General features: G+C 38.6%; 4 protein-coding genes across 7 annotated transcripts; 2 read left to right on the forward strand and 2 right to left on the reverse strand.

Annotated features, from left to right (window-relative positions):
• LOC137715414 (uncharacterized) lies at nucleotides 1–4,479 on the forward strand. Its single transcript, XM_068454741.2, has 3 exons — nucleotides 1–615; nucleotides 1,365–1,487; nucleotides 2,640–4,479. Exons 1-3 carry the CDS (start codon nucleotides 214–216, stop codon nucleotides 4,176–4,178), a joined length of 2,064 nt encoding a protein of 687 aa, XP_068310842.2. The 5' UTR covers nucleotides 1–213; the 3' UTR covers nucleotides 4,179–4,479.
• A 325-nt stretch (nucleotides 4,480–4,804) lies between these two features.
• Nucleotides 4,805–8,000, reverse strand: LOC137715415 (OVARIAN TUMOR DOMAIN-containing deubiquitinating enzyme 2). Of its 3 annotated transcripts, none has more exons than XM_088690827.1 (9): nucleotides 7,876–8,000; nucleotides 7,297–7,381; nucleotides 7,148–7,193; nucleotides 6,880–6,988; nucleotides 6,220–6,311; nucleotides 6,058–6,123; nucleotides 5,508–5,623; nucleotides 5,135–5,210; nucleotides 4,805–5,005 (listed from the first exon to the last, which is right to left on the reverse strand). In XM_088690827.1, exons 2-9 carry the CDS (start codon nucleotides 7,350–7,352, stop codon nucleotides 4,949–4,951), a joined length of 618 nt encoding a protein of 205 aa, XP_088546953.1. In that variant the 5' UTR covers nucleotides 7,353–7,381; nucleotides 7,876–8,000; the 3' UTR covers nucleotides 4,805–4,948. The 3 variants fall into 3 exon arrangements, with proteins under 3 accessions (XP_088546953.1, XP_088546952.1, XP_088546954.1); XM_088690826.1 differs by lacking the exon at nucleotides 7,876–8,000 and adding an exon at nucleotides 7,625–7,760; XM_088690828.1 differs by lacking the exons at nucleotides 7,297–7,381; nucleotides 7,876–8,000.
• Nucleotides 8,001–11,894: 3,894 nt separating this feature from the next.
• Nucleotides 11,895–15,654, reverse strand: LOC137716137 (uncharacterized). 2 transcript variants are annotated; one of them, XM_068455537.2, is made up of 8 exons: nucleotides 15,182–15,654; nucleotides 13,980–14,039; nucleotides 13,776–13,882; nucleotides 13,588–13,680; nucleotides 13,067–13,165; nucleotides 12,786–12,884; nucleotides 12,592–12,669; nucleotides 11,895–12,494 (listed from the first exon to the last, which is right to left on the reverse strand). In XM_068455537.2, the coding sequence occupies exons 1-8, from the start codon at nucleotides 15,315–15,317 to the stop codon at nucleotides 12,120–12,122; spliced, it is 1,047 nt and encodes a 348-aa protein (XP_068311638.1). In that variant the 5' UTR covers nucleotides 15,318–15,654; the 3' UTR covers nucleotides 11,895–12,119. The 2 variants fall into 2 exon arrangements, with proteins under 2 accessions (XP_068311638.1, XP_088546951.1); XM_088690825.1 differs by having other exon boundaries at nucleotides 13,073–13,165; nucleotides 15,182–15,649.
• A 1,822-nt stretch (nucleotides 15,655–17,476) lies between these two features.
• Nucleotides 17,477–20,068, forward strand: PPD6 (thylakoid lumenal protein (Mog1/PsbP/DUF1795-like photosystem II reaction center PsbP family protein)). The gene is made up of 3 exons (XM_068455756.2): nucleotides 17,477–17,898; nucleotides 19,188–19,504; nucleotides 19,617–20,068. The coding sequence occupies exons 1-3, from the start codon at nucleotides 17,499–17,501 to the stop codon at nucleotides 19,785–19,787; spliced, it is 888 nt and encodes a 295-aa protein (XP_068311857.2). The 5' UTR covers nucleotides 17,477–17,498; the 3' UTR covers nucleotides 19,788–20,068.

Below are 20,068 nucleotides of genomic sequence, written 5' to 3' on the forward strand. Positions count from 1 at the left end.
ACATGTCTGTGTGCTTGTGTGCGTCTGTCTCCGTCTCTCCGCGTCTCTCTCTCTCTCTCTCTCTCTCTCTATCTCTCTCCCCTCTCTCTCTCATCATCATATCTTCTTCTTCTCTCTATCCTCTGTACTTCCTTCCCATTACACTGCACCCACACTGCAGACACACCACAAAACCCTTTACTTTCTCTGAATGGCTGAATCTCACTCCAGAAGATGAAGATACCCAGCAAGCCCCGCCACCCCTCACCAACATTCCCACCGCCGGACTCGGATCTTCACCTCCACAGACCCACCACCACCCGCAAGAAGACCCGGGCACCCGGTTCGGTCCGGTTGAAGCGGGCCGGACTTCCGACAGGAAAGCGGAGCCGACCCGAGACGCCTTTACTCAAGTGGAAGATCGACCAAGGCCCCGAAGAGCGCCAGGGGCACGGGGGGAGGGGAAGGGACCAAAATTCCCCTGAAGAGGAGAGAGTGGACGGAGGGAGGAGGAAGGGCAGGAAGGGAAAAGAGGCCTCCTTGTCGGCCAGGAAGTTGGCCGCCGGACTGTGGCGGCTGCAGTCGCCGGAGATGGGTTCCGGTATACCGGGACGGAATGGCCAGCTAGGGTTTCAGGTGAGCTTGGTTTCAAAGATCTGTAATTTTTTGGTCAAATGGGTGTGCTTGCAAACTTGGTTGAATCTCATTTGATTGGAGTTTGACCATATTTTTGTCAATCAAAGTTGTTTAATTTTCTCGTTAATTCATTGGATGTTGTTAAATTTGCTGTTTTTTAGTTTGATAAATACTAATGTTGGTGCTGATATCTTCGTATTTCCTTTCGATTTTCCCTATTCGGGTTCAAGAAACCCGGCATTGTGTATTTCATGGTTTACTGAGCTGTGATTCAACTCTGATTGATCTTACTGAGGAAATGTGTTCGAAAATTAGCAAGAAATGGTGCTCGTTTTTCTTTTCGGAATGTGTTCTTATGGGTTTCGGGGTGAAATCTTTACTAATGTGGTAATGCTTGTATGTTTCCATCAATTTCCTGCTGAGTATCTCGTTATTTGGTAATTAATTGATTGTTAAGATCTTTTCAGACCTTTTTCTTAATTTTGATTAGTGTTGTTTAGTTTATGTGAATGTATTAAAACGTGGAACTGTGATCTTCAAGATACGGTGGTAACGACATTTATGCAATGGTTTGATGCATTCTGAAAGTTCCGGGTCATTACACATTCTTTTGCCGTGTCCCGGGATTTCTGGGTTCTTGCGTGCTGTTTTAGTACATCTTGTCATAGCATGCTTTACCCTCATCAGCCGGTATTAATGTTGTGGTATACTCTGGATTTTGATTTTCATTGTTGATGTCTTCTTTGCAGCCTGACATTGGCCATATCGGGGTACCATTTCTCCGTAATCGCAACAGTAAAACATATGCTTCTGAAGCAAATGATCTTTTACAAAGCCCTAGGTCCACCTCAAGAAATGGATTCTTGTCCAAGGTATGGCTCTTCCGTAAATTCTTACAATGATCTGTAAATTCTGAATTTATGAACTTTAAGTACAAGGTGATATAGTTATTTTTTTTAAAAGCAAGTACAATACAACTCCTTTATCGTCTTGTGCACGTGGGACACATGCCGAGCACTCCATTTAAGGCAAGCTATTTGGCTTGAAACTTGGCAGATGATTTACTTTGCAAGGATTGGCGTCATGCATACTCATTAAGAACCGTCTTTCTGGAATGAAAAAAGATGTTTCTTCTAGTATTCGTAGTCATCTGTTTTGCTGTCCCCAGAAATTGAATATTATGTTATTAGGTTGAAGCAGTGTTACTCTTAGGATTGCTTACGGGCTAAATATGAGAAATTTTATTTGAACCTATATAATCTCAGTCTACGCCCAACTTACTGTCTACACCCATGTAGAGTGAAATTATATGAGTTCAGATAAAATTTCCCTTTAAATTTTTAACTGGAAAGGGACTTTTAAGAAAAGACGGAGTACTTGGAGCTAAAAGAAGACTTGGCGCAAAACCTAGCACAGTGGTGTTCTAGATTCATACAGCCGACTACACTTAGTGGGATAGGATTTGTTGTTGTAAATATTTAACTGGACATATACACAACTATGAATTAGACAGTAGTGATCTTATATGGATGGAAAATAAAGTAGAAAAGAGAAATTTGGTGTAAATGGGACTTAAACCGAATTCTTTTAACCTAATCAAAAGATTCAGCTATTTAAAAAGCAGCATTTCCAAATTCATATCGAGAAAACTCTAGGGAAAATATGGAAATTTGTGAGAGGGAGAATCACGAGGAGGTAATTTCAGATTATGCGCAACTAAGGCTTGGTGGGTTTCCAAATAAAGAAAGGGCTACAATATGAAAATTTCTTATTATATGCATATGTACGTGTATGGATTGTTGGTTCAAATATGGAATGCTGAAATGCATTCGGGTGTATCTCAGCTGGCTAAGAAACATGTCACTCGTATATATTCTCTTCAAATTATATAACAAGCTGTCTCGTCCTTATAATTTTTTTTTCTTTAAATTTTGTACTATACATCTGTTTCCCCCATAACAGTTTAAGGTCTGTTTTTTCTTCTGTGGTGTTACTTCTAATTTTAGCTTCTACCTTCATTTCAGTTATCCAACTCTGTCATGGAGGGGCAAACAAAATGGGATCCAGTCTGCTTGAAAACATCAGATGAGGTACGGCAAATTTACAGCCAAATGAAGCTTCTTGACCAGCGAGCGAGTGCTGTATCAGTTGTATCTGTACTTGAAGCTGAGCTAGAGCAGGCTCGAGCTCGCATTCAGGAGCTTGAGATGGAACGGCGTTCCTCAAAAAAGAAACTTGAGCACTTCTTAAGGAATGTCAGTGAGGAAAGAGTTTCATGGAGGAGCAGAGAGCATGAGAAAGTCCGTGCATTTATTGATGACATCAAGTCTGAATTGAACCAGGAACGGAAGAGTCGTCAGAGAACTGAGATACTCAATTCCAAATTGGTTAATGAGCTTGCTGATGTCAAGTTATCAGCAAAGCGATACATGCTGGACTACGAGAAAGAAAGAAAGGCCAGAGAATTAATTGAGGAAGTATGTGATGAGCTTGCTAAGGAAATTGGAGAAGACAAGGCTGAAGTTGAAGCATTCAAGAGAGAATCCATGAAACTCAGAGAGGAAGTGGACGAGGAAAGGAAGATGTTGCAGATGGCGGAAGTCTGGCGGGAGGAACGTGTCCAAATGAAGCTTGTTGATGCAAAGGTGGCAGTTGAGGAGAGGTATTCTCTGATGAACAAGCTTGTGGCAGATCTGGAGAATTTTCTGACATCAAGAAGTGTAACGCCAGATGTGAAGGAAATGAGAGAAGTAGAGTATCTGCGACAGGCTGCTGCTGCTGTAAATATTCAAGAAGTCAAGGACTTTTCTTATGAACCCCCAAATCCTGATGATATCTTTTCTGTGTTCGAAGAAGTTAATTTCGGTGAGCCTAATGAGAGGGAGATTGAGCAGTGTGTTGCTTACAGTCCTGCTAGCCATGGTTCGAAAATTCATACTGTGAGTCCTGAAGGCAATGGAATCAATGAGGACCGGATCCAGAGACATCCAGTTGCATTTGTTGGTCGTAATGGTGATATAGAAGAAGACGAGAGTGGTTGGGAAACTGTGAGCCATTTCGAGGATCAGGGCTCAAGCTATTCGCCAGATGGGAGTGCCCCATCTGTCAATAAGAATCGCCGAGAGAGTAATGTCTCAGAGTGTGGAACAGAATGGGAAGAAGAAGGTGAGGAAACACCAATTACTGAAATCAGCGAGGTTTGCTCAGTGCCAACAAAGCAGGTGAAGAAGGTATTGTCAATAGCAAGGCTTTGGAGATCCGGCCAAAATAATGGGGAAAACTACAAGATAATCGCGCTAGAGGGAATAAATGGTAGGCTTTCGAATGGAAGGATATCTACTGGGGGTATGGTATCCCCTGATCGTGGTTCGGGTAAAGGTGGGCTTAGCCCCTCTGAGTTAGTGGGGCAGTGGAGTTCTCCTGAGACGGGGCATCACATTCGAGGTATGAAGGGGTGCATCCCGCTTGGTGCACAGAAGCATAGCTTGAAGGCGAAGCTTTTGGAGGCAAGGTTGGAGAGTCATAAAGTCCAATTGCGTCATGTTCTTAAACAGAAGATCTAGAAGTAGTGAGGCAGAGGTTGCTCATAAAACGAAAATGACAAACCCAGGCTAGAATAAGTAGTAACATTTCTCACCGCGCAAGGTACAGCTTTTTGCTACGGTCGCGAGGAGTCTCTGAATAAAATGCGGATGATCTTGGACTCCCACTTCTGGTTTCGGGGGGTCTTTGCAAGCAATTTAGAAGGCGTGAATCATTATTTGTATCATTTCGAATCTAGAAGACAGCATTTGTTGAAAATGGTAGGCGAAAAACGATAACATTTCCCTCTGTAATATGATGTATTTTGTTACGAGAGTTTCATTTTAGTTTCTTATAGGAAATGGAAGATCTCTGGTCCAAAACCTGCCTGCTTAATCAGAACTGGAAAATAAAAAAGGCAGATGTTTGAAAGAATAGTTGGCAATGAGAATTGGGATTTTCAATATAAAATGTTGACGTGGTTTTACCAGAACTATTCAAGTAAGAAGGGAGGGAAGGGGAGAGAAATTAGGACGGGAGAGAAGGGATATGGAAAGGCCCTCGAAACCATACAAATAAGGGATCAACTACAACTCTAGTTTTTAGTCTGGTGTCAAATACGAGCCCCATAACATGATATGGAAAACCCACTACAACTCTAGTTTTCCTTGTTTTTCTTCCTTTTGATGGTACAATACTACAATACAACATTTCGAGACTGAAAATTATCACAACGCTGGCCTTTCGCCAATCCAGAGTTGTACTTATTTGACACGGCATTACACTGCTATGAAACTGGACTATGATGCTGTTATCTGTATTCTTGAAAGTTGACATGCCCTGTCGCCCGTGCATGCTCTACAGCCTCCTGCATATATACGTAGAAGATTATTCAGTATAATAAGAACATAGGAGACCTCATGCACACAGCTACACAAGGGAAGGGAAGAACAAAGGACGAGGGAGGTAACCAGAATTTGTAATGTGGAGAACTAACCTTCTGGCCGACTAGTCCAAGTTGGCACACTCCACAGCGCAAAGTGAAGTTGGCAGTGTCTGTGTATCGCCTTTTACTGAAAAGCAGTATCACGGTATTGAGGCATGATAATGCATCATGAGTTATTGCAGATACATACATGTATATCTAAGCTATGTGAATAGTAGAAGCAGGAAATGGAAAATTGAATACTTTAGCAGAACGAGGCACTCAATAATTGAAAAACGATTCAGGTTCAACTAGTATGTTCATGGAGAGCTAGTAACAGACTAAAGCCCCAACGGACATATACAGTGTTTAACATTTTATGTGCAGTAGAACTTGTGTTCGTGTACAACGAAAATAGAAGCCACCATGAAGCCAAAAGCACTACCTTTGTTGCTCTTTCACTAGGTTAAGGGCGAGCCCCTCAACAGGCCCAATGGAACCGTTCTGGACTGCAAATATCGTCTGATCAAACTCCTCTGGAGCTCCCTCGAAGGGAGACATCTGATACAACACAACATTGAATTCAATGATCAAATGCAAAAAATCACATGTAACCTCTGTTTGTACCATCAACAACAAACAGGGGAATGCAAAAACAGTGTTAAGGGCAAGCCCCTCAATAGAAGGATGACGAGAAACAGATTGTAACTACCCAAATGCCCAATAAAGACCACTTTTTTTAAATACTTTAAACCTATAATTTTCCCAACTCATGGTAGTTTGTTCATCCCTCCCCCCCTCCAAATTTTTCAATATGCCCTAACCCATACAACAGAACAGATGAGTAAGATTATCTGGTTCATACAGCTTGGGTTTAATGCTGGAAGAATACTTGAGGCCATAGCGATGCCACTTTTTGAGTCCGTCAAAATTGACAACCAGAAAAATTCAGAAATGGAAAATTAACATAAATTGAATCAGCACCACATACAAACCCTTTCTGAAGCATCGTAATGAAGTCCGTCATAGATCAACATAACCCTTTCTGAATACTTCTTCTCCTGTCAAACAGCACCACATACAAAAATGGGCATAAACAGTCAGAACTGGCAAGCTGACAAGAATAATATGTACGAAAACTCACTACTAATGCTAACCTGACCATACAAATCACAACGTGTAGTCTGGATATCATATGCTGCAATTTCCCGTCCGTAACAATCTGCTAATATAGACAGCTCTATGGCCCCTGCCAGGTGATTACAAATTAACAAGTCAGGAAAACGAATCTAATAGTATCCCATTGATTTATTGGGACAGAGACTTCGAAGTTAATCTTCTAGACAGTGGCCGAATAAACTATCTTTAAGATTAAACAGTCAAGGCAGAAACACTTTGTCAACTAATAAATCCAATAATGCTCAATACCCTAGAAGAAGATATATATATATATATATATATATATATATATATATATATATATCTGTCTTGCGTAAATAAGGATTGGCTACTTAGGGCTCGTTTGAGAAGTGCTTTTAAATGACTGAAAGCACTTTTAGAAAGAAAAAAACGTTTTTGGGACCACCTTAGTAAAATGCAAGTTAATCCTGGAAATAAAAAGCACTTAAAGCGCTTTTGGAACCCAAAAACTTTTCCTCCAAAAGCACTTTTAGTCATTTAAAAGAACTTCCCATATGAGCTCTTAGTTGGCTATCAGAAATAAATAACCCAAACTATTACAAGAAAAGCTTTTCATTGTGCATTTGTTTGGTAACCAAGATTCAGATGCAGAAGAACAGGAAGTTTTCTAAACAAACCTCCCCACTTCTCTGAGTCAAGAATCCAAGCACAATACTCTTCATTCGATTTGCCAAGAAACGCTTCTGAATTCTTAGTGGGATCACTTGCTACCGTTGCAGCTATAACCTTCACATAGCAGATAGTCATAAAATGCAAGTACAAGAATTGATTATGAAGTACCACACTTATGCATGCTCAATGCAAATCTGGAGGTGTATATGCACATACAACCATGATTTATCTATTGTTGTATGATTTAATTTTAAGCCTTGAATATTCAAATACCTGTCTCAATTCAGGAGCTTTTTTCTGGTCATGATCCATTACATACCTGCAAACGAAGGGCGAAAATTGAAAAGAAAATTTGACCTTAAATGACACAGTTCACTTTCATTGCGACAACGGATAAAATAGAGGGTTGTATTGGAGCTTACCCGACTGCATTGAAGAGGCAACTATTGTCCGAGGGAATAACCCTTCTTACTACCATACCTTCCGTATTGTAAATTATTTATATACCTGAAGCATTAAAACAATTTGAAATTTCAAAAAATGACGGTTTCACCTATCCAAGTACACATATTTTAAATTGAAAACATTTCTACAAAGATTAAGAACAACCCTTTTGAGATTAGGATTCCATTCAAACTAAACGTCGACAGAGACATGAACGAAATTTTATGTTAAGACTGAATCCTAAACTTAAATACGAGACAATACGGAAAGAAGGCGAGGAATTGAACAAAACCCAGCTTCACATACTCAGTTGATGATGACCAACCAGTATCAATTACTGGTAGCAGTCCATGATTGAACACATAAAGGTTGAAAAAAAAGGGAACAAATATGGTGAACAGAATAAGGAAATAAATCTACAAAAACGAATAAAAGAAATCCATGGTCATATAATTTTCTTTAAGGAGATATGCATAATATATATATATATATATATATATATATATATATATATTGTTCCAATATATCACAACACTATTTGATAAAGGCAGACCAACCTTCCAGATTCTGAAACAGAGTGATAATACAAATCCAGCTTGAAATCAAACAACCCAAAAGCATAAATATAAGAAAAGGATAGATAAATAAATGCAATAATGAAATTTCCAGATCTAGTAATGGCATAGAGGCATGAAAGAAAAGAAAACTAATGAAAAAAATTTGAAAATTTGAGTTTTAACGATAAGGGTAAAATGAATAATATCATGATTGACTTTTTAATGTAAAAATATAGTTTTTCGTTAAAATAAACAATATCAGAAGTTTTTCGTTAAAATTTTCAAAGAGAAACTCACCTGACTCCTGTAATAATATGATATGAACGTGTCATAGGTTTTCTCTTGGTTTTGGGTAGGCCAGTGGCACAACGTTTTTGTTGACACAATTTAGGGCTGGTTTGGTATTTCTGTGCTTTGAAAAAAAATTGTTTCTACTGTGCTATGAGAATAAGCAATTGTGAAATAAAGCAGCAGAGTGTTTGGTAAACTTTTTTGTAAAAGTACGTTTGAAAAAAAAAACAGTATTATAGTGTTTGGTAAACTTTTATGTAAAATAGTTATGACGGTGTAAAATGACCAAAAAGGGTATAGCACTAGATGTGCCATTAATTTAATTTTCTTAACAAATAAAGGTGAATTACTAAATATACTTTATTTTTTTCAAAACACAGCAATACCAAACCAGCCCTTCAATAACACTTATGAACAAAAATGGTTTCTAAAGAAGCAAAATCCCACACCAAACTGAAACCTATCTTGTTATCCAGCATTTCATACTACGCTATTTTTTGCTTAATTACTTAGCGTAAGCATTTCAATTCAAGGTTCGAAGAAAAAACCCCGAATGAGATATCTAATGTAACAGAATTAACTTTAATGAATCTCAAGATGCCATGCATCAAGTCACAACGAAGATCACCTTACACATATAGTAGAATCTAAGCATTTGGAAACTTAGCAACACAACATTGTCAAAGAAAATCGAGAATTTCATTCGGAGAAAACAATTGACAAGTCTCAAAACAAAACACTATACTTAACATAGACGTATCATCCTACTTTCCTTCACTGACCACCAGGTAGCGTCTTGATAACATCCGAATCACCTAAAGATAATACCAAATGACAACATTAGCCAAATCAGTTTTTCACTGGTCGGCAAACAAATTGTTTAGAATGATACGAAAACTATGGAGTACCTGCATCAATGATGCTAAGGCAAGACACTCGGAAGTACTTTCCACATGCTGTACCAAGCTCAACATTGTCTGAAAACAGAACAAATGGTAACCCGGATGAAAAGATACAGGTATAGTAGGCAAACTAATTCTCATTTTATTAAAATAAAATGAATAAAAGCATAAGACTCAATAGGGTAAGGTAAGATGACCAAGATTATACGGTCCAGTGAAAATCCAAGAGCCAGTGAAAATGAAAGCATAAAATGAATACCCACAACGAAGTATACCGTCCATTGAAAATCCAAGAGCCAATAGGGTAAGGTAAGATGACCAAGCCAATCATGCACCATGGACTAATCGACATAGTGAGTTAAGTTGCAACATCTAACATCCAATACATATCCCATTAATCTAAACCTTCTGCGTACCAGCAATCACAAAACAATTAAACAGCTTAACCTTATGCTACACCAAAAGTGAACAAAAAACGCTGCAATTACCAAAGGGATTGTAAGATGCCTACCATAAAACTCAAATCAAAATATTCATCAGAGAAGACCAACAAATTCAAGCTTATTGGATGATTCTAACATCTCCTAAATTGCAGATATCAACACATAACCCGAACCTGATATACACCTTTTTATCCTTCTACAAAATTCTACAACAAAACACAAGGTACCTGCATTGCATCACTTCTATTCTCCCTCTCACTTTTATTAACATGCAAAACTCAACTCATCGTTACTTCATCACTAATAGAAGAAGGCTAACCTTTGAGGCACAGAGTTCAAATTTGCACAAATCAGCAGGGGAATCTTCAACTTGGCAATTTTCTCAAGTGCATGGATGAGGGTTTCAACCTTGTATCAGAAAAGAAGCGATAAGCTCAAATCCAACACCGATCGTAACAATTCCAAATTTTCCTCCACTTTTTCCCCAACCACCAAAAACAAAAATAACTCTTTAATCCAAAACAAGATTCAGGGAACAAACATGCATTATCACTTCTCACGCTTAACATGCATCAAGATCAGTCAAGGAAAATGAATAAAGAAGTAATCAATTTTTCTTACTTCTCTTTCAAGTTTTCTTGTTTCCTCCACAAACCCTAATTTTTTTTTCCCCAATTGTTTTCTTCATCCCCAATTTTTTTCCCAACACCCATACACTCATCCCTTCACTCTTCCCACCCCTCTCACTCTCCCCATCCCCAAATTTAAAAATCCAAACAAATAAATAACAAAATTTTAGACAAGAAAAGCTTACCAAAGGAATGAGGGAAGGCGACAGCAAGAGAAGGAAGGAAAGCGACGGCGGTGTCTGTGGCGCTGAGACCAACGGAGAGAGAAAAACGGAGAAGGAGGAAGAGGTGTAGCGGCAGGCAACATAGGAGAAGAGGGCGCGCGAGAATCTCTGAGTCTTCTGCGAAAGGAGGGCGTGCGAGAGAGAGAAGGCAGAGAGAAAGGAGAGCATTGTTGACAATTTGAAAATTTCATTAATAAAATTATTGTAGCTACGTGTTTTCACAAATAAGCTGCTTTCTGAAGCTTCCCATTTTTAGCTTTTTTCCATTCAAAACTTTGAAATAAAGTTGATTTTGAGAGTTTACCAAACACCAAAAACCCTCCAAACTTTGTTTCATACCCACTTTTTTAAAAATCACCTCAATCCCAAATCAGGGCTTAAAAGTTTGGTCCCGAAAGTAACTTCATAAAATGTTAAAAATATGTGAAAAATGTGTGAAAATCACTTAAAAATAGAGCTAAATATCCTAATGCTCAAATCTAATGTATTTAATAAGTTAGCTATAACGACGTGGTCTCTTTATTTATATTTTTAGTTTAAAAGCACAATCTGTTTTAATAATTGATATTGAACTTAACACAAATACAATACGTCTTTGTCATTCATGTAAGCCGAACATAAAACCTCTTAGTTACAAGTAAATAAAAATACTACTTCAACTATAATACTGATTGCTAGATACTTCTAGGCATAATTGGATTATGAGTTTAGTGAGAAAAAAAAAAAAAAAGTGATAATCAACAATAACAAAACTTGGTTGAAGCTACGTAGAAAACCAAAAATATCGAAAATACGGAAAACCCGGAATTCCTAGGGTTTCTCTCACCTTGTTTCCCCCTCCCGTGTGCGGTTGGTGTACGCATAAATTACTTCCCGTAGAGACAACCTATTACTTTCTGGGTTAGAAAGGTTGTTTCCTTTTTTTGGTTCAAATTCTCCTCCCCCAACCCAATCAATTGCTAGAGGAACTACTTTTGGACGTTACAAGCTGGTACTATTCTTTGAGTACATCAATATTTTTACACTTAAAGGAGGGAGAGTTCGGTTAAGCCACATATTGGGTAGCCTAATTTGGTATCGAATTTGCCATTCACGAGATTCGAACATAAAACCTTTCACTTACAACCTAGTACTGTTTGGATGTTGAAAACGTAAAAGCACTCCAAGAACGCACAAGATGTTTTCCCAGGTTAAATGATTTCAAAGCAATCTGCATATTTGCCGATACCGGGATCGAAAGGCAACGTTGCAAATCTGTCCTCCATCGGCTCAGTCCTCGTTTCATAAAACTAGAGAGACCCCAACTTCCGGGTTCCCTAGTTTTAAACAATGTGCCTGTGAGGTTCAGCATTCATTAAAAAGCTGAAACGACATCACGTTATACAAACAGGATAGATTAAGTAAGAGCTGAAAGCCAAACCAACAAACACCAAAAAGCCTAAAAGAAAAGAAGATGAACGCACCAGAACATATAAACACCATAAAAGTGAAGCCCACTGAAGCATGGATCCAGCCGGAGAACAAACAAGATAAACTGTTAAAACATTAGGCATGCATACATATTTTAGGCATGTATATATATGTATATATATTCATTGAGTGGTTACAAGTTCATCTGCAAGATCGAAATCTAATCGTTGGCACTTGACTTCTAATAGATAAATGGTGCGACAAACGAATAATGAGACGGGCACACAATCAATGAGTCATATTGTCTACTGTCACCACGTTTGCATTCGGAATGACAGTGTAGCTCTAGTTCATTTTCAATTTCAAAACCACCAAACAGCAGAAAAAGAAGAGAGGCACAGGGGATAGTTTCATAGGATTATTTTCATGCCGATGGAGGAAATGATACTGCACTGCTGAGCAAATACATTGGATAAGGGAAAGACCCAAACCAAAAATATCAGGCAAAGTACCGAAAACCGTGCAGTTGGTAGATTCAACTCCTTCCTTCAGACCATTGTGAATGAGCTCCAAGATGCAAGTAAGCACAGCTGCAATGGCTAACAGCAAACTAACCAGTGCATAATGAGAATTATTTGGGGAGGATAACTGATCAAAATAAGCTGACAACATTTCTAGGCTGAGACCATGGAGCATAAAGATCCACTGGAATCTGGTAACCTACGAGGAAGTTATAGTAAGTTATTAAATCGCCAAATAAACCTCTCAAAAGATTAAACGACGCTGGTTTAATATCGTAGTGAGTTTTGAGCATTACTCTTGTTCCATGACGTGGTTGGTCAAAGTCATTATTTTCAACTCCAATGTTAACCACAACGCTTGAACTAGAAGGGCCCTGCAAATATGATCTGTGAGAAGCCCTTCAACTATTTGTACGCTTAATAAAAGATAAAACTAATTATCTCACAGGACGAGTGAGAAAAAATGATTAATTATAGTTTGAGTTTTTACCACTGTCGTTGTTTGATTGCCTGGTTCGCCAAAGTCCGTGTTAGCCTGAGGATTAACGCTTGGTAAAAGTGACGCGCTGAGGTTGGAATCATCAGAGCCCTGAGATTGTTAAAAGTTCAACCATAATTATACCGACCTTGCAATATGTCAAAGTAAAAAATATGTTTAATTATGGTTACGAGATTATACCACTATCCCTGCTACTTGTAAATAAGTTCAATGTGCACGACAATATGAAGATTGAAGACGGTCTAGTCATGGTTATGGTTATGAGTTTTTACCACTACATTTGCCACATTGCCCTGCTCCCCATAGTTCGTAGTAGCATGTGAACTATCGCTAGGTAAAAGCGACTCACTGCGGTTGGAATCATCAGAGCCCTGAAATTGTCAATTGGTACAGCTAAAACTATACAGATCTTGCAAGAAAATATGTCAATAAAAAAAAGGAAAACTAATGAAAAGGACTTGAAAACTTTGAGTTTTAACGAAAAAGACAAAAAGGTATTGTAAGTGAATAGTACCAGGATTGACTTTTTAGAGTAAAAATGTGATTTTTCATTAGAGTGAACAATATCGGGAGCTTTTCATTAAAGTTCCCATAAAAAAATTGGTTCAATTATGGTTATAAGATTTTCAACTATCCCTGCCACATTGTCTGGCTTGTCATAGTCAGCATCAGCATGAGGACTAATGCAAGGTAAAGGAGACTCGCTTGGATTAGACTGTGCAAGAAACTATTTCAATGTGCAGGAAAACATGAAAAAGAAGGTCTAGATACAGTTATGAGATTTTTCCACTACCGTTGCCACATTGCCACGCTCGTCGTAGTCAGTGTAAGCATGTGGGCTATCACTAGTTAAAAGCGACTCACTGGGGTTGTAATCATCGGATCCCTGAAATCATAGGTGTGTGCAGTTAATTACAAAATTATGGCAAGATATGTACAAAACAAAATTATTTCATCAAGATTATGAGTTTTTAAAATTACCGTTGTCAGGTTGTGTTCCTTGTAATAGGTGCTGTTGTCATCACCGTAACCTTTTCCGAGCAAAGGCAACCTGCTGGGGTTCTCCTCCATGTTCAAACTATCGAACCCTGCACAACCAAACAGTGACTCAAAATCCTATACGTACCTAGCATCTCAATAAAGAGAAAAACACCCTTATTCTTATCTTGATTCGAGGAAACTCACATTTCATCAAAGCTTGCAATGCAGCCTTTCTACAATCTGGACTGTAATCTGCAACTTCTCCTACAATATTCAGGAGGGTGGGTGGAGAAAAAGTAAGCCCTCTAATCTGAAAATACATAGATGACTTTTGATAGCAACTATACAAGTTTCTCAGAAGTTCTCTTTTTTCAAGTACACATGCCAAACGCAGCTCAACTCAGCCTTAATGCTGACTAGTTAGCGTTGGCTACATTGAACCTTTTCCTCCATCAGTCTTATCTTAGGCTATGCTTTTCGTCAATTGTTGTGATCATATTCATTTTCACAACCCTTCCCATGTTATTTTAGGCATTCCCCTTTATCAGATCACTCTTTACTTACCAGAGCATCCCTAACTGTCTATGACTAAACCATCTCAATTGGAAATATTTCCCTCTTGTTAAGAAAATCCCATGTCTTATTCTATCCTTCCAAGTGCCGCCAAAAAGCTTTCTCAACATCGCACTCTAATTATGTGATAACCTTCTCTAAGCTCTCCTTCATAAAGTATAATATCAAACTCTTAAGTACCAAAAATGATCACTCTTGGGTCATCTGCTTAGCATTCTGCGGCCTATTGTGAATTTCTAACTGAACGCTTAATCCTAATTAGGTATGTCATATTTGAACAGCAAAACAGTCGTCCATAACCAAGGCAGTTAAACAAGGGCTTAAGGTCAACCCGTAATGTAACCCTGCAGAAATGAATGCCAACTTCCAAATTCTGTCCAAGCTAAAAGAATTAAATGAATTAGTCGTGAATGATACTTATCCTTTCCAATCCCGACAAACTGGTAGGATTGTAAAGGATAAGTTTTCTTCAGTACTAATCCATCTTGTACTCTCAACTTGGACAAAATTTGGAAATTGAAATCCATTTCTTCCTTCAACATACCTTCAATCCAGCGAGTTGTCAAATACAATCCAACCTTAGGCACAAACGTGGCCATATTAGGTAAAATTCACTAGTTCTTTTGTAAAATGCACCACATATGGATTAAGCAATGAATAGTTAAGATCAGATGCAAAACTTGGCTTAAGCAGCCTAATTACTATGTAAACAAAAGCGAAATATGATTCGAAATTTCTGCTATATTTTGAAATGAATGAGAATGTTTTCGACGACGTTTGTCTTTTCTATCAGGCTCATGTTCTCCTTGCTCTACGACTGAAGAGAAACGAACCTGATTTGTACGGGAAGGACCTGAACCTCGAACGTGATTCCTGGAGAGATTGGGACTGTTGAAGGCACAGCGATTTGCTGCGCGCCATGGCTGGCGGAGGTTGCGGTCGTGGACGACTTAACATGGTTCCCGCCATTTTTTCCGAGGAGAGAAAGAGTTGCAGACTGACAGAGACAGAAGAAGGAGAGGTGGATAAGGAATTGATGGCAGTAGGATTGTTGCCGGAGAAGCACCTGCATCATGCACATGATTTGATCCAAAACTCACAAACGGAACCACAGGAAACTTCGGCGTTACTCCCAACCCCTAATTCGGAATTTGATCACTTGGTGAATTGCTCCTAAATTACTTGACAGGAAATTCCGCTGAAACTGCATATTGGAGAAGTTCCACCACCATATTGGCGACATTGGATTTCCTAGTCCTTTCATTTCTTACAACTTTCTGGTGTTACCACTGACCACACCCCCCAAGACAACTCGTTAATTCTAGTAAAACCAAACAAACAAAAGCCTATGTCTTAACAAGGCCCAAACAAAAGCCTATGTCTTAACTTCATGTCATTGACTTATACGATGATACTTGGTGTGCCAGGATGTGTTTTCACGATGATACGTGGTGTGCCAGCATGTGTTTTAGGTTTGAAGGAGCAAAGAGAATATTCAACAAATAGTCTTAAGGACCAGGATCTTCTATAAAATTAAAATTAAAAAATATAAAAGATCATTCATTCATACGTAGCATAGTCCAAGTGAACCACTTAAAGCATCGCAAAAATAGATGTCAAATATAAAATGTCAAAGTTTTATTTGATGGCAGATGTGGCTAATTGAATACAAATGTTAAGTCTTATTATTTTCTGATTGATGTGCCAAATATTTATTTATTATTATATTGAGGGTCCATATGTGACATCCCACATCGCCTAGGGGAGTGATCCTTAAATGTATATTCCAATCCTTACCTAGCACGAGGCCTTTTGGGAGCTCACTGGCTTCGGGTTCCGTCGGAACTCCGAAGTTAAGCGAGAAAGGGGCTAGAGCAATCCCATGATGGGTGACCCACTGGGAAGTTGCTTGTGAGTTCCCAAAAACAAAACCGTGAGGGAATGGTAAGCCCAAAGCGGACAATATCGTGCTACGGTGGTGGAGTGGGCCCGGGAAGTGATTCGCCCCGGGCCGGGATGTGACACCATAGCTACATTTTAAAATATTATTTACACTAAGGAGTAGAGGGTGGGTTTAGCCTCACTATAGACTAGCAATAATGTGGTTCAAATTCGACTTTGGCGAGAATCGAACTAAGACCTCTCACTTACAAGTGAAAAGAAATATCACTAGACTATAGCACTAAGTGGCAAGGCCCATAGCTACATTATCTATTACAAAATAATTAAAATTGAATTTAATATTTATTCTATTGATTGTCATGGGATCCATGCATTAAAAAAATTAAATTAATTATATTTGACTCATTTTTTGTTTTGTGTCAAAAAATACAGTTAAAAAGTAAGGAATCAAATGATTCGGCTGTCACATCATATATTACGTATTCATTGGTCAACTAGAGACATATCAATCATGTCGTTCGCTTATATGATGATACATAGTGTCCCAGCATGTGTAAAAAAAAGATCATTCATACATAGCATAGTCCAAGTGAACCACTTAGAGTATCTCCAAATAATATGTCAAAATTTTATTTATTCTTTTTTTATTGGTATTTATTTATTATTATATTGAGGGCCTATAGCTACATTAACTATTAGAAAATAATTAAAATTGATTTTAATATTTATTCTATAGGTTGTCAATGGAATCCATGCATTAAAAATTTAAATTAATTAATTATAATTGACTCTGTTTTTTGTTTTGTGTTAAAAAAATACAATTAAAAAGTAAGGAGTCAAATGACTCGGTTACCACATTATATATTACGTATTCATTGGTGAACACTTAATGTCTTTTGGTTCCTTTTGACATGGTCTTCAAATCTTTAGTGAAATGTGACCGGCCATCATATTGGCAAATAAATGTATTCCTAGGCTTAATGCACGAAAACAGTGGAAAATTAGCTCAACGAGTACTAAAAAGGGTGCAAACGGCCGCGGGACTCCTGCTGGTAACGTGAAGCTTAAAAAATGAAGCCCATTCCTTTGAAATCCCTCGCGTGAAAACTGAAAGCCATGCAAATTTCATCCTGGGGAAGTTTTAAAACCTGATATGTATATGCTAAAAAATGACGTGCCAAATATGAACCCTTAGATATTGTTGGTGAAGTGAAGTGAAGTGGAACCAAGCAAAAACAAAGAAAATGGATGATATCGGATAAGGGCGGGGAGGGGCCAGCGCCTGCGGCTACAATATTATACATATCATATCATCGTTTCCTTCTTTCTCCTCTTAAACATATGGCTACCGCTCCTTTAACTTCTCCAATACCTTCCTCTCTCGCCTCCTCCAAATGCCAACCGCCGCCACTTCTCTCGCCTTCTCCTCCGAATTCACTTCCATTACTTCCCAGTCAAAAACGAAGGGAGTTGCTGCTGAAAGCAGGGCTTGGTCTGCTTCCTCTGGCTCTGGTTGAAACAATACTGAAAGTGCCTTCCGCAGAAGCTAAGGATGCGGTGGTGGGCTCCTATCTCCCGCCCTCACCTTCCGATTCTTCCTTCGTCGTCTTCAAAGCCACTCCTAAAGACACTCCCGCCCTTCGCGCTGGTACTCTCTTCACTTTTATTTCATGTTTCATTAAATTTTTTTTCTTTATCGGTAACACTCGAATGCTAACCAGTTGGTAACCGATTGAGTCGACTCCGCAATATTTCTCATGATCTGAATGGATGATTTTGATCTTGCGGAACTACATTTTGATTACTGCTTAAGTACCTACCGACCACGTTTGAATGTGTCTGGCTTTAGCATTACCATGCTTCGAGTAGAATTGCGGATAAATTTTAAAAGAATTTCCAAATTCATAAGCACAGTTTTCACTGAGTGGAGAGAGCATCCTTCAATTACAGAAGACTTCGTGGTTCAAACTTCTGAGATCTTACACTGTTTGGAGTGCAAAAGTAAGGAGCATTTTGTATAACTTCGGAGAGAACTGGAAAAGTGGCGAAAATAGTGATGTCCGGAAAGGGGAAGGGAGTATTAGGAGGTATCCCGATAGGTACATGGTGATGTTCGCGTCATATTTTGAGGGCTGGTTTGAGTTGAAGAAAATCGACAGCTCCTTAGGTGAGGTACTTTATTTTTGTTTACAAAATTGAAGAACAACAATGACATGTTAACAAGAGTTTTAACATATCAGGTGAAGTAGTCCAAGAAACATGTACATTCCAAATATGTACAAATTGGTTACACAGTGTTGGATGTTCGACTGTTTGTGCATAATCTCTATTTATGCAGAAGCTAGTCTCAACCAACGGAAACGGGCTCCTATTTATGTGTCTACAGAAAGTTGGGGCTGAGCAGGGTAGAGTTGTTGTGAAAGGGAAAATTTATGTCAGCGTCCATGAAGTAAGAGGTAAAGAGAATGTTCAGGAGCAGAAAATCGGCTCTTCCTGCAAAGACATGCTAAATAAGGGAGAAGGGAAAACCATCGAGTTTCAGAACTTGACTTTCAAACACTCTTAAGAAGAGTGAAGTGCGCTACTTCGTAAAATGACAGTTTTTGGATATTAATACGGACTGAAAGAAAGCAAAAGGAGTAGAGTTTCTTGAAGCTGGAGTTCAAGTGATGTTTGGTCTGTCCATAGAAAGTTGGTTTTTTGGTATGTAGTTACTGAGTTCATTTCATTTTTGACCTCCATAGCTTCGATCCTGTGCAGATTTCAGCATTTTGAGTTTGTTATTGGTCGTTGCATTTTATCTGGATGACATTCTATGTTACCTACAAAGATGAAAGAAAATAATAGCAGTAATTCTTTAAGCTCATCATGTTTTCGTCAATAACATGTTTTTCGTTATGTATGTACTGATGATACTTGAAACTTGGTTCTTTGCAGGAAATGTGGAGCCCTACCAGTTCATCATTCCCCCAACCTGGAAACAGATGCGCGTAGCAAACATTTTATCTGGTAATTACTGCCAACCAAAATGCGCAGAGCCGTGGGTGGAGGTAAAATTTGAAGACGAAAAACAGGGAAAACTTCAGGTTGTGGCTTCACCTTTGATACGCCTGACCAATAAACCGAACGCAACAATTGAAGACATTGGAAACCCCGAGAAGGTAATTGCTTCCCTTGGCCCTTTCGTCACTGGAAACACATACGATCCAGATGAGCTCCTTGAGACTACAGTTGAGAAGCATGGTGATTTGACGGTATACAATCTCTCTTGAAGTAAAATACTTTTCAAGTTTTTTCCTCTTATCCACCTTCATTCACAACTAAAGTCAAGCTCAACATGAATTCAATCTTTCCTTTCGTATGCAGTACTACAAGTATGCGCTCGAGACCCCGTTTGCTCTCACAGGTTCTCACAATCTTGCAGTGGCAACAGCAAAGGGAAACACTGTTGTATTATTTGTGGTAAGTGCAAGTGAGAAACAATGGCAAGCAGCTCAGAAGACGCTAAAAGCCATGCTCGATTCATTTCAAGTGTAGGTCAATCACTGCTAAATGAAATCGAAAAGAAACTTGTTTTGGCATGGAGAGAAAAATTGTAGAGTTCGTATCGGGTCTGTTTATTATTTCAGAAATGATCAAATGTTCCTTTCGAAAAATTAAAATTGCAACCCTTCTCCTTCGATATTCAATGCCCTGTAACTTGTAGATGCGTAGAACGTAGAAGGATTTGGTATAATTATACATTTATGGTAAGGGAATTTATCCTATTTTCTAAGCTTGTCCGTAACCAAGGAAATAATACAAGAGCTTAAGGTAAA

Source organism: Pyrus communis, chromosome 3 (genome assembly GCF_041283825.1).
Source record: "Pyrus communis isolate YQ-2024b chromosome 3, ASM4128382v1, whole genome shotgun sequence".
Classification (NCBI taxonomy): Eukaryota; Viridiplantae; Streptophyta; class Magnoliopsida; order Rosales; family Rosaceae; genus Pyrus; species Pyrus communis.